Genomic DNA, 21979 nt, shown 5'->3' with positions numbered 1-21979 from the left:
AAATCACCCGGTTAATATAAGAAGGAAATCCGTCGATCGTCCTCACCTTCGGGAAGAATTCTGTTAGGAACTCATAAATAATATCGACAGTTAATGCAGATCTTTCGTCCAGAAGCACGGCATCCACGTAATCCACGAAATAATTGCACGCGGTGAGCATGTTGATGTACTTTCGATCGATGTGCTGCGCTTTCAGTATATCCAACCATAACTTGGGGAAGTAGGTGGAATGTAAGGGCACCGCCTCGAAACCGACCACCGCACTAAGATTTATCAGGACTTCCGGCACTGAATCGTTATTCACGGCAAGCCTGAACATCATATCTATAAAGTCATGGTACGGCGCGTAAAATTTGTCCAGTGCCAAGTCGTATTCCGGATCAACACCCTGAAAAAATCGTCGATTTCAATAAATTGTATTCGATTATTCATAAATACTTACTCTGCTACATTCCAACTGGTTGTGTGGCACAGTCATCTGAACCATAGGCCTAAGCGGTCTGGCCCCACCTTTGCCTGCGATGACTGGCAACGAATGACCGCGACGGGGGAAATACGGGCCTAAGGGTACGGCATCCTGACTGTCCTGGAAGGCAGAATGGCAGTGGGACAGCAACGGTACTAGGATCTGCATAGCCTCGGGCGTCATTATTACTATGAACTCCTTAAGTACGTCTGTAACACATCGTTTGAGGTTATGTTGTAGTTTACTGCATTTAGTAGGTAAGATAAAAAAATTTGATGATGTATGATGTGATAATAAGAGCAAAATCACACTGGCTTAGGAGTATGGTGCTATAATTTAGATATCACGAGTGCAGCGATTTAGATAGCACGAGTGTTATGATTTAGATAGCACGGGTGTTTAATTTAGATGGTACGAATGTTACGATTTAGAAGCAAGCGTGCTACGCTTTAGATAATGTGGGTGCACAATTTAGCAGACTATGTTTCTGTATTTTAAATTAGGTATGTACATTAGATTCAACCTTTTGTAAGTCAAATTTACTGTTTGCAAACGAAATTAGACCGTTTCTGAACTAAATTCAATTATAAGCACATTAAAATCATCCCGACTAAAATATAGTTTAGGTTAAGTTGGCTCATATTTTCCACTATTTGTTTCAATGCCCTTTTTTAATGATAAAAAAAATGACGGTAAAAAAATACCAATCATTGTTCTACAGGGTGGGCTACCAGTAACGCCTGGGTCGCTAGGGACCAAATAGCAAATGTTATAGAAACCTGTTTAGGTGGGCACGTGTAGGTTGATTACGGTTACATTTTAAAAATATATTGAAATGTACAGGGTGCCCAGGAAAAGCGTACCATATCAAAGTTATGTATTTTTAAATGGAACACCCTGTATTTTACTGCATTTTTGAAAGCACCGTAAAAAATTAGGTGAACTTTATTAAAGGCTCTGCATACCTAGGATTTATTGCTTGGGAGATATTTCAATTTTAGTGAAAATACAGGCTTAGCGTAGAAATTTAATATTGGCAATAAAAAAATAATTTTAATGAAGCAGCTTTGGAGAGTGAATTTTAAATCCTTGTAGTTATAAATTATTATATTTGTCGTCACTTAGTATTGTACAGGATGTTCAAAAAACTGCTATACACTTCTCTCAACTTTAAACAGCAATAACTTGGTTGTTTTAAATGGGACACCCAGTAAATTTTTACTTTGGAAGTTAGGAAATTTAAAACTCTTTCAAACTGTGTATAGGTACCCTATACGTATCTCTAATGGTATTGGAGATATTTATGCCGTTTCGTTTTTTATCAAATTTTTTTGTAAGATGTATCCACGTGTCTTCATCGAAGTCTTTATTGGATTGGCATTTAAAAATACGTAACTTTGATATGGTACGCTTTTCCTTGACACCCTGTTTCTATAACATTTGCCGTTTGGTCACCCTGTATACCATACATGAATACGTCTCATTAGAATAAAAGTAAATCATCAACTGAAATTATCTGAACAGTAAACTAAATAATGGCTTTTTTACCTCTATTAGAATTTGCACTGCTATTGCTGCTTTAAAAAATTCAGACAAACTGCTTATGTGCAGGCAATCCCAAGTAAGGTGGAAACAAAAAAAAACTTCTTTGTAGCAGCTGTTTTTTTATGTGTTAGTCTTTGTCGAAGGTGATAATAAGGAGCAAGAATACAGGATGATTCTTTGAATTGCATTATTTAATAATTTCAAAATATCAGGTATGTGTTTTTGTATTAATTATATTTATTGCACGTATACTTTTTAATTTTCAATACCAGGCAAAAAATCCATAGAGTAGTTATTTGTCGCAATATCAGCAGTAGAGAGTGTTGTTGGTGAGGTTAGATATCTTTTAAGCCTGTTTCTGACAATACAATTTGGGTGCAGCGACAAATTTGCGAGGATTTTGTTGCGGGGATAAAATTGTATGCTTATTATCACACAATAAAATATTTGAAAGTATCTTGTAAACTACAAATTATTACTTTTGAGTTTTGAGTCAAGCAAAACATTGCAATGGATGAAAATTTTAAAATAAATTGTTGTATCGCGAGACCAGTCTATTTCTGGGGTCATTATTCAATCCAAAAAGCTTAATAGGCTATTGACTATGTCAAAAAAAAGAGGGTACAACGGAACTACAACGTAACAGAAATTTTCTTGTTTGATATGTTCAATTGACCTTAAAAAATGATAAAACCGCGGAGTGGCTTTTAAAGGGGTGCGTTTTTGAGAACGAAGTAAAAAGGTGGTATTTTAAGTTTTTTGAGTTTTACTCGAAAACTATGCATTTTTTCACTATAGTTGTCAACAGAAAAGTTGTAGCAGATTGAATTTCCCATCGAAATGAGACCTTCTGATGTCAAAAAAATTATTTTTAACAAAAATATGCCCAAAAAACGAGTAAAAAAAAAACGAAAAAATGTGTTTTTTTTTTGGTTTTTGGCCCACAACTTTTTCTGAGAGGAGTTAGGTGTTTTTTCCTTTAAAAGAAGCATTTATAAAAGTACCTACGCCTAATAGAAACAGAGATACATTGGATCAATGTTCAATGACGATTTCTGTCTTGTAACTTTTTTCTGAGTTAATTTAATATGTAATGCCATATTCAAATGAAAGCTTGTTTCAAGACCTTTAAAATGGTGCCTGGTAGAAGTTTGTACAATTAAAACCAACTGAGATATGTCAATTTATCCAACAATACTTTTTCTTATTTTTATAAAATTTTTATTACTTTCGGTATTATTTTGTCTAATAAATTTATTTTTGTGAATGTTAAAGTTAAAATAAGTTTCTAGGTGATTGGATATTATTATTCATTTTGTTGCATGGAATAGAGCATGTTCTAACTCATGCAATTCAGTTGCTGCGACAGAATTACTCTGTCTGATAAGAAAAATTTCATGGATTTTATCACGGCAACCAAACCCCTGAAACTAAATTGTATTGTCAGATACAGGCTTTACATACTTAGATTTCTGATATCAAAAACTATTAAGAGGGCTCTATAGCAAATAGGCAACCAGCAATACATTTTTATAGATTTTATTACACAGTTTGTCTAAATATGAAATAACGCACAAATAACAGTTATTGCCCCATTTTAACGCGGATTTTCTCTATAAAATGGAGTTTGTTTGAAACACAAATTGCTTTTTGTTGTAAAGAAATTTGTAATTTGCTGCATTTGAACAAGCGGCATTGTAAATTACAAATTTCTTTACACCAAAAAGTAATTTGAATTTCAAATAAACTTCATTTTATAGAAAATCTGCGTTAGAATGGAGGAAAGTCTGTTATTTGTGCATTGATTCATGTTTAGACAAACTGTGCAATAAAATCTGTAAAAATGTATTGCTAGTTGCCTATTTGCTATAGAGCCCTCTTAACTTCATTTGATCAATTTTTTCAATTCGAATTAGCTTAATACCTTTGAAATAGAACAAACAAAAAATATGAGATCTAGTATAAAATATACGTTTTTTTAAGAGAAATGTAACCATTTTCGAACTAATTTCTGGATATTTTTGTGACATTTTTTTCCTTTGTAAGAAAGTGAAGTGTTGTGAAATGTTAAACCAATCTTTTAATCCCACCAGTACAAAAAAAAATTGATTTCGTAATGCACAAATAATAATTTTCAACTCGCACATCTTACCTATGCACAAAGACCTCATTTCGGGGGGATTGTAAGTATTTAGCAACGTCGCTAGTTTCCTTAAAACCTCGAGCCAATCCTTGGTCGCTAAAAGAATCCCACGGGCATCCTTGTTGTCCCTGTACATTCGAATGCACTGCATCAGATCCTGCATTATGGTAAGGATGTCGAGCATATCGCCGCAAACATGGCAAGCCGTGGCTTCGTGTAACATTACGTGCAGGTTTTGAAAACTCTGAAAGAGAAATTTATTAAACAGTGAAAGTTTTTATAAATTTAGATATACCTCGAACACGATTTGTAACCCTCCATTATATACTACGTACAACTTATCGTCGTTGGATTCTAGCAGGATTCTGAAGGCCGAAATTAATGTACCCCAACTCGTCCGACCGTCGAGACACTAAAAAATGTTTATCACGACAAGCGTTAAATTAAAAATATTAAAATCCATTTTTACCTGCAAATAAGTCATCAGAGTGGTCTTTCTGAAAGCGTAAATGTCACGTTGCTCCGATTCGGTCGCGTCGGGGTGTTTCATGACCATCAGCTGCATTAATTTGAACAATTCCTCTACCGCCTAAAATGTTTTAAGTGAAAACAGGTAAAAATTAAAGTACGCGAAATAAAGACCTGAGGATACTGTGTCGGGTGGGGCGTGATATTTTTGAAGGCCCACTGCAGATTCTGATGCAGCGAGAGGTTCCTAGTGAACACTCTCGACTGTTGGCACATCATCCTCAACAGACCGTAATAGGCGGGCAACATGGCACGATTGTACATTACTATTTCTTGATCATCGTGATCGGCACTAAAGAAAAGACATTATTAAAAGAACACAGCACAACATAATTTGATGTTGACACAAAATAAATAAATTAAATACTGACCCATCGCTATGAACTACATCTAGTAAACAACTGAAATGAAAACTACGATAGTGAATCGAATTCAACTCTATTAATAGGCCAAGCAAATAAAATTTTTACTCGAAAAAAGTCCTATCCGCGAGATTATTGTAAAATTGTCTAAAGGAACATAATACAAGACATCTCTCATCTCGTGAGTCAAAAAATTTTATTAGCTAACTTTTCTATTTAAACAAATAAGTGAGGAAAACAGTTTTTTCACTTTGCAGGGAAAACCATCAATTTTAGCGAAAAGTGACTCGTAGACAGCTTATAGGGAGTAAAATTATCTACAAAATGAGACTGGTTAAATTAAAATCGGTTAATAAACAAAAAAGTTATTGCAAAAAAACAAGAAAAGTGCCCATTTTTTAATTTGTTTATAACTATCGCATTTATTGTTAAAATTTTATAAAACCTATGACAAGTTGAGGGTTTTGTCATACTTTAAAAGTGTGCCAAAAGTGGGCGCTGTAGGTGCAATAGTTTTCGCACAATTCTATTTGTTTATAGCGGAGGCTCCAAAAGTTATGAACTTTAAGCCTCTGTACAGACGTTAATTTTCAATCAAACATGATTCTGAAAGCGTCATTGTAATCTTAAAGACGCAATTAAGCGACCTATTAAAAAATATCACCGTTTTTTTGACATTAACATTCTCAAATTGTGCATTAAAAAACCGTGCGTTTTTCGCTTATAAACAATTTGAATAACATTGTTGCTATTTATGCTATCTCACCGAAAATAGATGCAATGGATAGCTGGCAAAAAAATACAGTTTTAAAATAAAAAAAGTACCCTCTACGACCAACAGGAGCCAAGATAAGAATCTTTTTTTAAAAAATCGTAGCGCAATTGTTTATAAATATTAAGACTTGAATTTTTCGCAAAATAAAGTTTACGACGTAAACTACGATTTCCCGTGAATTGCATTGAAAAATGTGGAAAATTAACGACTCACGAGCCCTTTAAAGAGAAGGTACTCGCTAAGTAAACTGTCCGGCGTGATGATGGGGGAAGCTCGTCCAATCGAGTCGCGCGCGCGAAAAAAGTGAAATCCTATTCATCGTAGAAACTTTTTTTTTTTAAACTGGGGTAGCTCGACGAAAAAATAACAATGGGCATATTTACGAATTCGTAGAATAGCCCTGAACCCCAGAAAAAATGCATCTTTTATAATTAATTTTTTTTAATTTACAAAAATGTCACAAAAATTATTGTTAAACGAAATATTAATTAAAATTTCAATTTCGGAATTATTTTACTATTATTAAATAAATAAATGAAACTATGGCTCATTTAAAAAGTTTAATTTTTTTTACATATTAAGGCAAAGTAAATTTGTTTTTTCAATATTTTGTTTGCTATTTAATTACGATTTAAATGTAAAAATAAAGTAAAAATTCATAAATTATTTTCAAATTATTAATTCTCACAAAAATAGAAAAAATTTTAAATTTTAAATTGTTGTATTATATTGCATTATATCTATTATTGAAAATGGTTGTGATTAATATTTTTTGAATTAATTTTGATGTTGCAATTTTTTTTTTTAATTTATAATTAATATAATAAAAAAACTTTATATATTAAAATTTCAAGGAGTTAAAATTGTAATTTTATCGACCGCATTATTTTTATTAATATTTTTTAATTTTGAGAATTTTGCAATAAATTCAAATGCTTTTTATTCTTTTTTAAATCTTTTAACAATAAATAATAATTTGAAAATAATTTGTGAATTTTTACTTTAATTTTACATTTAAATCGTAATTAAATAGCTAACAAAATATTGAAAAAACAAGTTTACTTTGCCTTAATATGTAAAAAAAATAACTTTTTAAATGAACGATAGCTTCATTTATTTATTTAATAATAGTAAAATAATTCCGAAATTGAAATTTTAATTAATATTTCGTTTAACAATAATTTTTGTGACATTTTTGTAAATTAAAAAAAATTAAGTATAAAAGATGCATTTTTTCTGGGGTTCAGGGCTATTCTACGAATTCGTAAATATGCCCATTGTTATTTTTTCGTCGAGCTACCCCAGTTTAAAAAAAAAATAAGTTTCTACGATGAATAGAAGCCGAGATATAGCAAAATTTAGAGCGCGCACCTATTTAAACTTTGGATTTAACTTTTCTCGCCAGCGCTACCGCTTGGACGAGCTTCCCCCACCACCACGCCGCCGGCCGCCGGACAGTTTACTTAGCGAGTACCTTCTCTTTAAAGGGCTCGTGAGTCGTTAATTTTCCACATTTTTCAATGCAATTCACGGGAAATCGTAGTTTACGTCGTAAACTTTATTTTGCGAAAAATTCAAGTCTTAATATTTATAAACAATTGCGCTACGATTTTTTAAAAAAAAATTCTTATCTTGGCTCCTGTTGGTCGTAGAGGGTACTTTTTTTATTTTAAAACTGTATTTTTTTGCCAGCTATCCATTGCATCTATTTTCGGTGAGATAGCATAAATAGCAACAATGTTATTCAAATTGTTTATAAGCGAAAAACGCACGGTTTTTTAATGCACAATTTGAGAATGTTAATGTCAAAAAAACGGTGATATTTTTTAATAGGTCGCTTAATTACGTCTTTAAGATTACAATGACGCTTTCAGAATCATGTTTGGTTGAAAATTAACGCCTGTACAGAGGCTTAAAGTTCATAACGGAGGCTCCAAAAGTTATGAACAAATAGAATTGTGCGAAAACTATTGCACCTACAGCGCCCACTTTTGGCACACTTTTAAAGTATGACAAAACCCTCAACTTGTCATAGGTTTTATAAAATTTTAACAATAAATGCGATAGTTATAAACAAATTAAAAAATGGGCACTTTTCTTGTTTTTTTGCAATAACTTTTTTGTTTATTAACCGATTTTAATTTAACAAGTCTCATTTTGTAGATAATTTTTTTCCCTACAAGCTGTCTGTGAGTCACTTTTCGCTAAAATTGATGGTTTTCCCTGCAAAATGAAAAAACTGTTTTCCTTACTTATTTGTTTAAATAGAAAAGTTAGTTAATAAAAGTTTTTGACTCACGAGATGAGAGATGTCTTGTATTACGTTCCTTTAGACAATTTTACAATAATATCGCGGATAGGAATTTTTTCGAGTTTCTCTTTTATTTTCGCTAATTTTCCTGGTGTATAAACCCTCGATTCCTAAACTCTATTAATAACTTACAGAATGTAGTTGAAAGCGATATTCTTGGTTACGTGGGCATTCTGGAGCATCAGCTGGATATTTTCCGGGCAGTCGGTACAAACGTGATTCCAAAACGCGAGCAACGCTTGCTTGTTATGATATGCCGGTATCGAAGGTTCCGACAACTTCGGGTGGAACAAATGCCACAATTGTATAAAATACTGCCCAAACTAAAAAAAATACACAGATTAAAATATAAACACAGGTTTACACTTTCCGCACCATTAATTTTTCAGTCCTCGAAATGCAACAGTACATCAGCAAAGCGAAGTAAGTGGTCAGTTTCATAGTCCCGTGTTGCTGCATATCAGTGTAGTGCTTTGCGGCCGGAAGCAGTCTCAGCAGCGCCGTGTATATTTGATGTAGCACAGCCTGGGCCTCGACGGACAGCTGAGGTTCGCGATTCATCCGATGAGTTGCGCGAAAACCCTGCCTGAAAGGGCTGCTTGGAACTAAGGATACCAACAGGTATCCGGCAGCTGGAAAATTTTGAATTTAAGAGAAATGATAAAAAAGAAAATGCAATTTCTCACTGTTTCTGACCCTCTGGTTACTGTGACTTATCAGGAAGTGTTCTAGCCACGAATCCATCGAATTCAGCACCCAAGAATGGACCAATCTGTTCCTGGTCACTTGAAGTGCTAGCCAGTCCAGAGCGGAATACGGGCAGCATTCTGCGGCATCCCAAACTTTTTGTAAGACAAGCTGTGTGAAGCACGGCTGCGAGGACGATCCGCTTGATCCTTGGCTTGTGTTTTCAGTCAGCAACGTCAGAATTTTGAAGAACGGTTGGCATCCCTGTAATGGACAAACAGTTACAAAACTAAAGTATCGTAGAAAATACGCAAATAAAATCTAGAAATAATCGTTTAATAATTTTAAAGCCCATAAATACATAGTTTTTTTTTTACTTATTTTGTATTGGTTATACTGAAATTGTGAGAGAGCTAAAACCATTTAGTCGTACTGCAAAGATTCAAGATTTCTAAGAAAATAAAATCAGATGTAAAAGTAGACTTTTAACAGTAGTTTTAATCACTTTAATAAATTACAAATCTAAACTCTTACCAATATCTTTGAATAGGGCAAAGTCCACTACAAGCGAAACATTGTCAGATTAAATTCTTAAATTTCCCTATATTTTAAAATAATTTTTGTATTATTAAAATATACATTATTTAAAGAAAAAATTTGTAATACCTACTGAGGATTAGTATTAGTAAGACACACGGCAAGTTCTTGGCATTAAACGAATAATATTGTAGGCATAAATAATTTGCTACATCTATGTTAAATGCGTTTTACTATAAATACATTAAAAATATGTTGCTTATGCCCGAGTGTTTGTTATTTATATGCCAAATATACAAAAATTCTTTTAATAAAATATGTTTCGACTTGTTCATTTATTATTGTACTTTATGATTTTCCTAAATGAGTGGCAACGTTGCCAACCTGGCGACCCATGTGTTCTAGCTATCTTTTATTAACTCGTTTTATGGGCATAAATTTATCTTTGTTGCTGGCTCACTACCGGCAGTTCAGTGAAATCCTTTTAACGGCATGGTCGTCGGTGGATAAATTCGCGCGTATTTTTTATTGTTAGTTTTATTAATGGCCTATCTTTGTGGTGGTAAAGTGAAATAAATTATTCAACGATGGAAGGTGTGCCAGGACCGTCATCATCGACAGGTGCAAAAAGGGCTGGTCAACAGGCTTAAAAATATCATCTGCAAAAGGTCGCCATTTGATAATTACCCATATAGGAAATGAAGACGGATTTGTGTTAAATGGTGAATTAATATTTCAATCAAAGAAAAAAAGGAGATTATCATGAAGAGATGAATGCAGACGTGTACGAGAAGTGGTTTGGACAAATTATTGAAAATTTGGTCCCAAGATTCGTCCTCATTATGAATATTGCCTGTTATACAGTATGTCTCACTAAATTGGAACCACATGGTTCCAATTTAGTGAAACTTTATTATTATCATTAATTTTAGGAAAAAAAAGTTATTCTTCATAAAAAGTTCTGCATGTTCTAAAATCTAAAATACAATCATCAGATATTAAATTTTTTCAGTCGTATACACGGTTTGTCAAAAAATATGAATTTTACTCAAGAGTAAAGTACCTTTATATTTGACAATATCGAAAATTGTTATAAAGAAAAATTGATCAGAACAAAAAACTACCTGTAAATATGCAATATGCAATATGCATCCATTCACATTTAAAAAATATTTTTTTCTTTTTTTTGTCTACAATATCAATGCAAAAACTGTAGTTACATGTGATCTAGGATGCACTGATGAACAAATGATTTGTTGATAGCAAGAAATGTTTGACAATGAGTTTCAAAACGCGTTAGAATTTGTAAGACACATAAAAATGGTAGCGTTATTAACTTGTGAAGTGTACTGGAAGTATTAAAAATAATTAATTAATGGAAAACATTTAGAAACGAAAAGGCTATCATGTGTTTCATAATCACAAAAGATAAATGATCATTCACAATGGAAAGATTTGTAAAAAATAACAAAATCTAATTTTTTAATGTAAATAGATGTAATTGCAAATTTGAACGTAGTTTTTAGTTCTGATCAACCTTTCTTTATAACAATTTTCAATATTGTCAAATATAAAGGTACTTTACTCTTGAGTAAAATTCATATTTATTGACAAACCGCGTATACGTCTGAAAAAATTTAATATCTGATGATTGTATTTTAGATTTTCGAACATGCAGAACTTTTTATAAAGAATAACTTTTTCCCAAAATTAATAATAAAAAAGTTTTCCATATGGTTCCAACTTAGTGACACATAATGTATATAAAAAAATGGTAACGCACCATAAGTAATACATCATGAGTGGTGCGGAAACTTGTTTTTATTTATAATGTTCTCTAATAATGTCGATTAGTAGATTTTTAAAATATCCATCATATTAGAGGGTAATACTATTGTTCTTGACCCCTTCAAGGAAATCGTCCCGCATATGTTTCAGACCGATATTACTAAATTTGTTGGACTTTGCCCTATTCAAACATATTGGTTAGAGTATAGAAATAATTACATACCTCTGAATGCCTGGAGATGGCTTGAGATATCATACAAATAATAGCTTGCGCCAACTGATTATTCCCACGACACAGCGAGTGGATCAAATTCCTGGTTTGCTGCAAATTTATGTTATCTTTGATCTGTTGGTACAAAAACGCGAAACCCTTTCCCCCAGCCACTGCGTTATAATCTTTCTCGCTCAACTGCAACTTCATATTCGAGTCTCGACTTTTCTCGACCAGCGACGCCACCAGGGTAACCATTTTATCTAGAGAAGCGGGTTTGTACTTATCAGTTGGCAGTGCGACCACTTCCTCCTCTTCTTCCCCTTCACTGACGTCAACAAAATCGTTCACTTTCTGCCCCAAGTAAAAGTGCACCATCGTGTTAATCGCTCCGACGGCTAGTAAAAACTTGGATTCCTCCTCCCCCATCTTACTAAACTCGTACAGGAATCCGAAATACTCCGTAAGGTGTTTCAAGTGAGCTTTCGCCCCGTGCTCCATCAAGGAAAGCAATGTTTTGATAAATTTAGTAACGCACGAGGCGTTCCCTATTTTAGACGGGTCGATGGTTTTCTTCTCATCGCCGCCCGAATCCGGTCCGTCCCTGTCTACTTCTAAATATAAACTAGAATGCGACTGCTTCAGTCGCTGTATCACATGTATGCACAGCCTTTGAAACATCTGCCTGACCATCTGGTTAGGGCATTTAAGTAATACTTGCACCGGCCACCAGGTGTCCTGCGCCATGTGCTCCAGAAACCAGATGCACGCCTCCTGGCAGGCATTGAACTGTTTCGTCACCAACTCCACCCACTGCACCATGGTGGGCTTTTCCTTTGCGTGGATGAACGTTTCTATGAAAAACGACGTGGACAACTGGGTGGCCTTCTGAGTGACGTTCGGTTGAACCGGGAGGATGGTTTGCGGAATGTACCCGCATATCTGCCACATGAAATTGAAGTAAGTGTGCTCGAAAATGTTCTTGTCTTGGATAAAATGCATGTTATCCTGCCAAATCCAGTCTTCCAGTTCTTTGCTGAGCTCAATGGCCGCGATCGAAGTGGTTTGGGGGAGAGGAGAGGTATTTAGCACGTGCTCTCCGGATTCTAGAGTGGTGGAGGAACTTTCGGTGTTGTCGGTACTCACAAGTGGACAGCGTTCGTAGAAAAGCATATAAGCGCTGTTGGTTTTTTCGAAACTAAAGTCCATGAACTTGTCCGTAACGCTATCGTAGGTCTTGCTAGTCATTTCACCTCCAAAACATTCCGCAGCTATTTGATTCGGGTCAAAAGGCTTCACCTCGGCATCGTTGAACAGGAACCACTTATCTCTAGACCCGGCCGTTCTATCTTTTATGAAACTGTAGTAATGACCTCCGTCAGCTGTGCCCGTATGAACCGTAACTCCAATTAAATCGTATTCGAGCTGTTCACTTTCCGGGTCGTTTTTTTTTAACTTCTCTTCTTGATAATGCTGCGGCATAAGTTGTTTTTCAACATATCCGGCCATGTTCAATCTAAGAGGGAACGAGAAGTGAGTGTTAACCTTCTCCTTAAGCATGGTCAACATGTTAAAAGTATATCGCATCGTATTAAAACACAGAATCTGCGGTAACTTCTTGAAACAAGCCCTTTTCTCGGCCCTGACCTTCTTCCCGCACTGCGAACAAGTGTACATGTTGTCTCCCTCCAAAGTGTCCTTCACAGTAACCTCATCTAAGGATTCGTAAAGATTCCGCATGTCGGCGACCTGACAGCGCACCGTGTAAAATTCTTCTAAAGTACGACTAACGTGACCACAGTCTAACGAAACAACGTTGTTGCTTATCACACCGCAGAATAACTTCTTGATGACCTCCTTCAGGGTGGGGGTCATTTCTTCTAATTTACTAACTAAATCTATAAAAAACTCGGCCATGTCTTTCTGTTCGGCAGTGTTCAACGGCTGGTGATCCATGGTGTAAACTTTGCAGAAACTTCGGGGGTTGTACGCCTTCCTCTCGCTTTCTAACAAATAAGCAAACATTCTCTGTAATTCCTTCAGCGTTGGTTCATGTTTCGCATCAACAGTGTTTGCTGCCAGAATAGACGCCCTAGCTTGAGGCATCATGTACAAATGCTGCATACAAGAAGCCATGTAGCAGGTAGCACCTAGGTTTGTCAAGCCTACGTAGCCACATTCAGATCGACCATCTTCGTGAGGCCAATAGTCCCAAGGGTATGGTGAATTCGGTCCTGGCTGGTGCTGCCTCAACAACTTCTCATGCAACACTGCATAATTCTGCGGAGAACCTTTCACTAACTCGACGAGGAGATCAAATGCAGCCGTTCGAGATCTAGGAGACTTGCATTTGGGCACGTGTCTCAATTTTGGATTGGGCAGGGCGAACAAGAAATTAAACACCTCAACTAACAACTCCTGTCCCCCTTTTCCAGTCTGAAACGGTGGACGATGTTTCAATAAGTTTGTTAAAAGATTTAATAGACCAATTAAACCGTCGTCGTCTACAGTGCGATGTCTCTTTTCGAGGTAGTCTCTGGTTAGGACAGATTGGGCAATTTTGTTCGTTAGCCCGTTGATGTCCATCACACAGTTTTGGGGATCTTCGAGGCTTTCTTTCACCAATTCAGTGGGAAGACTGTCCACGAGTCTGGAAACGAGCCAGAAATAATCCCTACAAGCTGGCCCGTACGGTTCTTTGCCTTCCTCTGGTGCCTGCATAGCCTGTTGTTAATAAAAATGCCTTATGAAAACTAAAATATGTTTTACATTTACCAATTTTTTTATTCTATAAATTGTTTGAGGAATTGCTGAAAAAATTGTTGCATTTAGTTAAATTTACATGTTACAATAAATTACAATTTTTTTTTTTTTATGGTAGGTGTAGTATGTTACCAGTAAGTGTGCCAATTAAAAAAAAAAGGAAAATTAAGAGAAAATATTAACAAAAATAATACTTTGATGTTATCAGTTAATATAAAGCTTTCAAAAACTGTCACAGAATTTTGTATCACAGCTTCTGGACACCCTGTATACCGAATTGTGCCAAATCTACGACTAATTCCATGAACAATTTATTTTACTGGATAAAAAAAATGGTAAATATAAATAGGTATCAAATTTATGTAAACCTTTTCTAAAAAAATCTAAGTAAAAGTTCTTTTTATAGTTACACCAACCTCCATTTTTTGAGGGCGCATGCTCTCTGCTTTCTCCAAATATAAGAGCAATTGAGACAACATGGGTGCAACCAGAGTATTTTCCATTGGCTCCCCATTAGCCGATACCCCTAGACAAAGCCTGTATATCGCAGAACACACCTCTCGACGAACCGCTGGTTCCGGATCCTCTAAAACCTGAAAGAACCATAAGAATTACACGAAAAACCCCTTATGTTACCATAATTTACCAGTCGGCGTAGCCAGTCCGAGAAATTTGGAGACTGAAATAGTTCCAGCCTGGCCTCCTCTCGGCAATGCAACCAGGACACGAGCAAAGCCATCGCGTAATGAACCACCTGGGCCCGTCCCCAAAATCCCGTCTTGTAGTGGTTGGGATCCTTGGGCATGGAAGCCTCTTCTAAGATACTGGTTAGCTGTGGCATGGTAATCTTTACGTCTATAAGAGCCAGCATCGGTTCGTTGAGGTTAGGAATCATAATTTTCTCGTTTCGGGAGGGTCGCGATTCTTGCGGCAACGGTTCTACGCCGAGGTGACAGAGGATTTTTAAAAGGGACGCCAAACAGTCTTGTTGCCAATCGCTACCATCTCCGCCGTCTCTTTGTAGGACTCCTACGACATTTATATATTTACAAGTTTGGAGTTATATTTTGTTTAGTAATAGTCAGTCTGCTTGTACCAGAAAATAAAGAACGACTAGAAGTGAAAGAGACGGCTTTCGCTAAAAGATTTTACAAGTAGTTTACTAATTAAGTAATTAAGTATCATGATGTAATAACCTGACAGTTTTTAATAAAATATGTAATTTAAGGACACTCAATTAGGCTACTAATTATGTCATATGGTGTGGAACTACAATGTTGCTGGGTTTTTATTGTATGAATCGTTCATTTGAAAATTTAGAATGAAAGAACCGCGGAGTGTTATTAAATTAGAGGGTGGAAATTGGAGATAGGGGCAAAAATGCACCCCTATCAGTGTTTTAATTGTAGCTCGAAAACGAAGCAAAATTTCGCAATAGTTCATAGGAAAAATTATTTAGAGAATTGAATTTCCCAACGAAATAGCTTATTTAAAAAATTTAAAAGGAAAATTTTTTGCAAAAAATCGTTAATAAACAATTTGAAAGAAAGCAAAAAATATGATTTTTTGATTTTTTTTTTACTTTTTTAATAAAAAAATTGAGTAAAAACTTGAGAATTTAAGTACAATAAAGTTTATCAATAATGTATATACAGTGTGTCCACGCATGGAGTTGACAAGAGAAGAAAGAAACTCTTTTGTTTTTGACTGTATCGAAAAATGTCACTATTTATAAAAAGTTCTGCCCCTCAAAAAATGAGACTGTCATACAAACATCTTAGATTAGACATACAGGGTGCTCATAAATTAAAAAAAAACACGAAAATACTCAAGAGAGAAGTACCATTATTTATTTTGTATTAAAACATTATTTGAGGTTATAAACAGATTTGTTATATAAAAATGTTGTGTAAATAGTTTTAATACAAATTTTAAAATCAAAATTTAAATTTTTGAGGTGAGGAAGTAGCTATACATATAGAGTAAAAGTCAGAATTGAAATTTTTATTTTAAAATTTGTATTAGGATATTATTTGAGGTTATAAACAGATTTGTTTTATAAAAATGTTGTGTAAAATAATAATGGTACTTCTCTTGTGAGTATTTTCGTGTTTTTTTTAATTTATGAGCACCCTGTATATCTAATCTAAGATATTTGTATGACAGTCTGATTTTTTGAGGGGCAGAACGTTTTATAAAGAGCGACATTTTTCGATACAGTCAAAAACAAAAGAGTTTCTTCTCTTGTCAACTCCATCCGTGGACACACTGTATATACATTATTAATNTAAAAAATATCACGGTTTTTTTGACATTAATATTCTCAAATTGTGCATTAAAAAACCGTGCCTTTTTTCGCTTATAAACAATCTGAATAAAATTGTTGCTATTTATGCTACCTCACCGAAAATAGATTCAATGGAGAGCTGGCAAAAAAATACAAATTAAAAAAAAAGCACCCTCTACGACCAACAGGAGCCAAGATAAGAATTTTTTTTTAATCGTAGTGCAATTGTTTATAAACATGAAGACTAATTTTTCGCAAAATAAAGTTTATGACGTAAACTACGATTTCCCGGAAATTGCATTGAAAAATGTGGAAAATTAATGACTCACAAGCCCTTTAAAGAGAAAGTACTTGCTAAGTAAACTGTCTGGCATGGTGATGGGGGAAGCTCGTCCAAGCGAGTCGCGTGCGCGTGAAAAGTAAAATCCAAAGTTCAAATTGATGCGCGCTGTAAAATTTTGCAATATCTCGGATTCTATTCATCGTAGAAACTTCTTTTTTTTTAAACTGGGGTAGCTCGACGAAAAAATAACAATNTCCCCATTAGCCGATACCCCTAGACAAAGCCTGTATATCGCAGAACACACCTCTCGACGAACCGCTGGTTCCGGATCCTCTAAAACCTGAAAGAACCATAAGAATTACACGAAAAACCCCTTATGTTACCATAATTTACCAGTCGGCGTAGCCAGTCCGAGAAATTTGGAGACTGAAATAGTTCCAGCCTGGCCTCCTCTCGGCAATGCAACCAGGACACGAGCAAAGCCATCGCGTAATGAACCACCTGGGCACGTCCCCAAAATCCCGTCTTGTAGTGGTTGGGATCCTTGGGCATGGAAGCCTCTTCTAAGATACTGGTTAGCTGTGGCATGGTAATCTTTACGTCTATAAGAGCCAGCATCGGTTCGTTGAGGTTAGGAATCATAATTTTCTCGTTTCGGGAGGGTCGCGATTCTTGCGGCAACGGTTCTACGCCGAGGTGACAGAGGATTTTTAAAAGGGACGCCAAACAGTCTTGTTGCCAATCGCTACCATCTCCGCCGTCTCTTTGTAGGACTCCTATGACATTTATATATTTACAAGTTTGGAGCTATATTTTGTTTAGTATTAGTCAGTCTGCTTGTACCAGAAAATAAAGAACGACTAGAAGTGAAAGAGACGGCTTTCGCTAAAAGATTTTACAAGTAGTTTACTAATTAAGTAATTAAGTATCATGATGTAATAACCTGACAGTTTTTAATAAAATATGTAATTTAAGGACACTCAATTAGGCTATTAATTATGTCATATGGTGTGGAACTACAATGTTGCTGGGTTTTTATTGTATGAATCGTTCATTTGAAAATTTAGAATGAAAGAACCGCGGAGTGTTATTAAATTAGAGGGTGGAAATTGGAGATAGGGGCAAAAATGCACCCCTATCAGTGTTTTAATTGTAGCTCGAAAACGAAGCAAAATTTCGCAATAGTTCATAGGAAAAATTATTTAGAGAATTGAATTTCCCAACGAAATAGCTTATTTAAAAAATTTAAAAGGAAAATTTTTTGCAAAAAATCGTTAATAAACAATTTGAAAGAAAGCAAAAAATATGATTTTTTGATTTTTTTTTTACTTTTTTAATAAAAAAATTGAGTAAAAACTTGAGAATTTAAGTACAATAAAGTTTATCAATAATGTATATACAGTGTGTCCACGCATGGAGTTGACAAGAGAAGAAAGAAACTCTTTTGTTTTTGACTGTATCGAAAAATGTCACTATTTATAAAAAGTTCTGCCCCTCAAAAAATGAGACTGTCATACAAACATCTTAGATTAGATATACAGGGTGCTCATAAATTAAAAAAAAACACGAAAATACTCAAGAGAGAAGTACCATTATTTATTTTGTATTAAAACATTATTTGAGGTTATAAACAGATTTGTTATATAAAAATGTTGTGTAAATAGTTTTAATACAAATTTTAAAATCAAAATTTAAATTTTTGAGGTGAGGAAGTAGCTATACATATAGAGTAAAAGTCAGAATTGAAATTTTTATTTTAAAATTTGTATTAGGATATTATTTGAGGTTATAAACAGATTTGTTTTATAAAAATGTTGTGTAAAATAATAATGGTACTTCTCTTGTGAGTATTTTCGTGTTTTTTTTAATTTATGAGCACCCTGTATATCTAATCTAAGATATTTGTATGACAGTCTGATTTTTTGAGGGGCAGAACGTTTTATAAAGAGCGACATTTTTCGATACAGTCAAAAACAAAAGAGTTTCTTCTCTTGTCAACTCCATCCGTGGACACACTGTATATACATTATTAATAAACTTTATTGTACTTAAATTCTCGTTTTTACTAAAAAATTAAAAAAGTAAAAAAAATCAAATTTTCATCATCTTATGTTTTGCTTCCTTTACGTTTATTAAAGATTTTTTGCATAAAATTTTTCTTATGAACTATACCGAAATTTTGCTTCGTTTCCGTGCTATATTTAAAAAACTGCAAAAGTGTATTTTCACCCCTATCTTCAATTTCAACCCTCTAATTTTGTACAAAATTGCTACTATTAAAAAATTTCAATTTTCCCAATAGTTTTCCTGTATATTTTTTAAATGAAGTACAGACTATGTGAAAATTGATTAAATGGACAGAGACAGAACATAGGAAATACTGGACTTCAAGGCCAGGACATAGCCATTCTAAGGAGCTTATGGAGTATCCTTCGAAGGGAAGAGCGAATGAGCTACTGAGCTTGAATAGAATCCGGCTCAGGAGAGTGACAGGACTCATAACGGGACACTGTCACTTTAGGAAACATCTACATAAGCTAAAGCTTGTAGACAGTCCGGTCTGCCGAGGATGTGAATCAGCGGATGAAACTTCTCTGCATATCCTGGGCGAGTGCCCGGGATTTGCACGTAGCAGAATGACGCTCCTTGGGAGACCCTATTTGGAACCCAAGGAATTGAGAGAAGTGTCAGCAAGGAAGCTTTTGGACTTTGTAAAAAGGACAAATCTACTTGCTGAATAGGACTAGTAGTGGGACGCACAATAGACCTAATTAGGCCGCAGTGCTATGGGACTTTTTTTTTAAAGGACCAACCACTAGATGAAGATGAAGATGAAGAATGTGAAAATTAATGTTTCGGAAAATCATATATAGTTTTCCAAATAGTTTTTTGAATATTCACGAGCATCAAACATATTATTTTATAGATTTTCAAGGGTGTACATTACGAATTAAGCACTTTTTAATATATTTCAGAAAAATCTGTTTTCTCTTAAATTTTTTGCGACAGCATAAAAAATTGTTAAAAGTAATAAATAAAAAAAATTATAATACAATTTTTTTTATTATATCTGCAGCTCCAGAAAATTCCTGTCCTATTGTCATCAAATTTAAATTTTTGAATTTCATTATACAAATTTATATTTTTTAATAATCAAAGTAAAAAAAGAATTCAAAAAGATTTTTTTGGAAAATATTAAAATGAGCATAAATAATTCATAATGTATACCCTCGAAAACCTATAAAATGATATTCATAAATATTCAAAAAACTATTTGAAAAACTATATAAGATCTTCCAACAATTTTCAGCAATTTTCTGTTCTCTAATTCACTTTTGTTATTTAAAAATGAATTGACCATTATTTTGGCTCCAAAACGATAATTTTCACATAATCTGTACTTCATTTTAAAAATATTCGAGAAAACTATTGGGAAAATCGAAATTTTTCATAGAAACAATTGTGTAGAAAATTTAATCTATTTGAAACTTTTTTTTCGAAAAAATACGCGAAAAATCATATACAGGTTCGGAAAGTCCCCATGGTACATCGGTCATTACGTGAGAGCGATAAAGTAAGTCATAGAAATCCGTGCGATAGACAAGGATGGTTACAATGAAGACATTTCATAATCTGAATAGTCACTCCCAGTTTTAACCCGAAACGGGCGGTGACTAGTAGATTATGAAACATCTTCACTATAGCCATCCTTGTCTATCGCATGGATTTCTTTACTTTACTTTGTCGCTCTCATGTAAAGGCAGATGGACCATGTGGATTTTCCAGCCCTGTATATATTTCAATACGCTGTATATTGCTGGTGACACATGTTTTCTAACCTCAAAACCTACACTTTTCTATAAAAAAAAAACTCACCAGTAAAAAAGTTTTCTCATTTTTTCCTTATTTTCCTGAACTACCACAGGAAACAAGCTTGTTGTTAAAAAAATGTAATAATCTGATTACATTACACTACAAACTCGCACAAGAAATAATGAAAAACGTGTTTCTACAAAAAAACACCGAAATGCTATTCATGTTTGTTGTAGCAAAAACCAGTCGATATGAAGTTTGTTAATTAAAATATTTTGGTTTGCTCTGAAAGCCTTGAGCTAATAAACGTAACTCTGCAAACTGTTTAAATATGACACAATAGCGTTGATCGATAAGAGAATTGGATATAGAAAGTTAAAAAAACTTTTGGAATAACACTAAGGGCAATTACGGGACGAAAACTGTTAATAGCCTACTTTAAAGAATAGAAAACATAACATCAATGGATCTCACAAACTCACCCGACATAAAAATGTCAAATAAGTGACGCAAGCCTCCGTGTTGAACAAATTTCCTCACCCAAGGCTCCTCCTCGTCTTCCTCCGGGTACTTGCTGGGACACGTTTTAACACTGAGAGACTCGACGATGTACAGGGAGTACATCAGTTTTTGGGCACTAGAAGGATCTAACAGTTCCGACAGAGGTATATCTAGGTGTTTGAAGCCTTGCAGCAGTTTAGGACTGGTAGGCATCAAACTTAAGATATCCCACACCCTCCTGCTAAGAACTTGAGCTTTCGTGTGAGGCAGTTCACGCTAAAAAAATTATAAACATAGATTTTGAACGCTTCGCTTCCCGTAAATTTCCACTGCTCAGCAATAGCTCAACTTACACCTCCTTTCATTTGGATTTTCATGGAACTGAGATTGTGCATCAAGGAGAATAATTGCTCGAAATAGTTCGGCTGAAGCAGGAGAAGAGTTGGCAGGGACTCCCTCGGGGGCGCCGGTTGCAGGGAGGGAGCATCTAGGCACTCGCGTTTCTTCATGTTCCTAGACATCCCTATTGAAATGTAAACCATCTGCAAAGTAAAAGACATACACAGGGTGCCCCAGAAAAAAATGTCAACCAGAAACACCTCCGGTCAAAATAAAATGATTTAGAAAAATCTATCTATATACAAAAATGGTTCCTTTAAGGGGGAAAACCACATTAGGAGATTGATTTTCAGATGTTTCTCATGAATTTTTTTGAGTGGAACAAATTGATCAGAATTTGATCAATCTTTGACATTATTTTATTAATATTTAGTCATTTGTGTTGAAATTACGAAGTTATGGGCTGTTGTCCACCGAAGGTCATCGTCTGAGTTAGTTGTTCACAAGAAATGTGGAGGTCGCAATTTTGATCTGAAAGCAAAATGATTGTTTTCCCCAATTATAATATGTTTTTCCAAAATATGACCTCATCGCGGGTAAAAATTGTGAAAATTGAAGTTTTAACACGTGTTTGAAAAGA

The 21979-nt window shown here is 34.6% G+C and overlaps 1 protein-coding gene across 1 annotated transcript in view; it reads right to left on the bottom strand.

The window, feature by feature from the left end:
• The window catches only part of LOC108904737 (ubiquitin carboxyl-terminal hydrolase 34), a 47967-nt gene that overhangs the window by 3993 nt on the left and 21995 nt on the right, over nucleotides 1-21979 (bottom strand). The window contains exons 20-33 of the mRNA XM_018707397.2: nucleotides 21354-21542; nucleotides 20982-21276; nucleotides 17080-17462; nucleotides 14533-14709; nucleotides 11366-14077; nucleotides 8817-9081; nucleotides 8506-8762; nucleotides 8263-8453; nucleotides 4797-4974; nucleotides 4624-4743; nucleotides 4450-4566; nucleotides 4164-4398; nucleotides 443-675; nucleotides 47-388 (exon numbers count right to left, since the gene is read on the bottom strand). Coding sequence (XP_018562913.1) covers nucleotides 47-388; nucleotides 443-675; nucleotides 4164-4398; nucleotides 4450-4566; nucleotides 4624-4743; nucleotides 4797-4974; nucleotides 8263-8453; nucleotides 8506-8762; nucleotides 8817-9081; nucleotides 11366-14077; nucleotides 14533-14709; nucleotides 17080-17462; nucleotides 20982-21276; nucleotides 21354-21542 — 5694 coding nt within the window. The remainder of the gene's footprint in view (nucleotides 1-46; nucleotides 389-442; nucleotides 676-4163; nucleotides 4399-4449; nucleotides 4567-4623; nucleotides 4744-4796; nucleotides 4975-8262; nucleotides 8454-8505; nucleotides 8763-8816; nucleotides 9082-11365; nucleotides 14078-14532; nucleotides 14710-17079; nucleotides 17463-20981; nucleotides 21277-21353; nucleotides 21543-21979) is intronic.

The sequence above is a fragment of the Anoplophora glabripennis genome, unplaced genomic scaffold, assembly GCF_000390285.2.
Source record: "Anoplophora glabripennis isolate ALB-LARVAE unplaced genomic scaffold, Agla_2.0 scaffold195, whole genome shotgun sequence".
Taxonomy (NCBI): domain Eukaryota; kingdom Metazoa; phylum Arthropoda; class Insecta; order Coleoptera; family Cerambycidae; genus Anoplophora; species Anoplophora glabripennis.
This window is presented reverse-complemented; position numbering and strand designations above follow the sequence as displayed.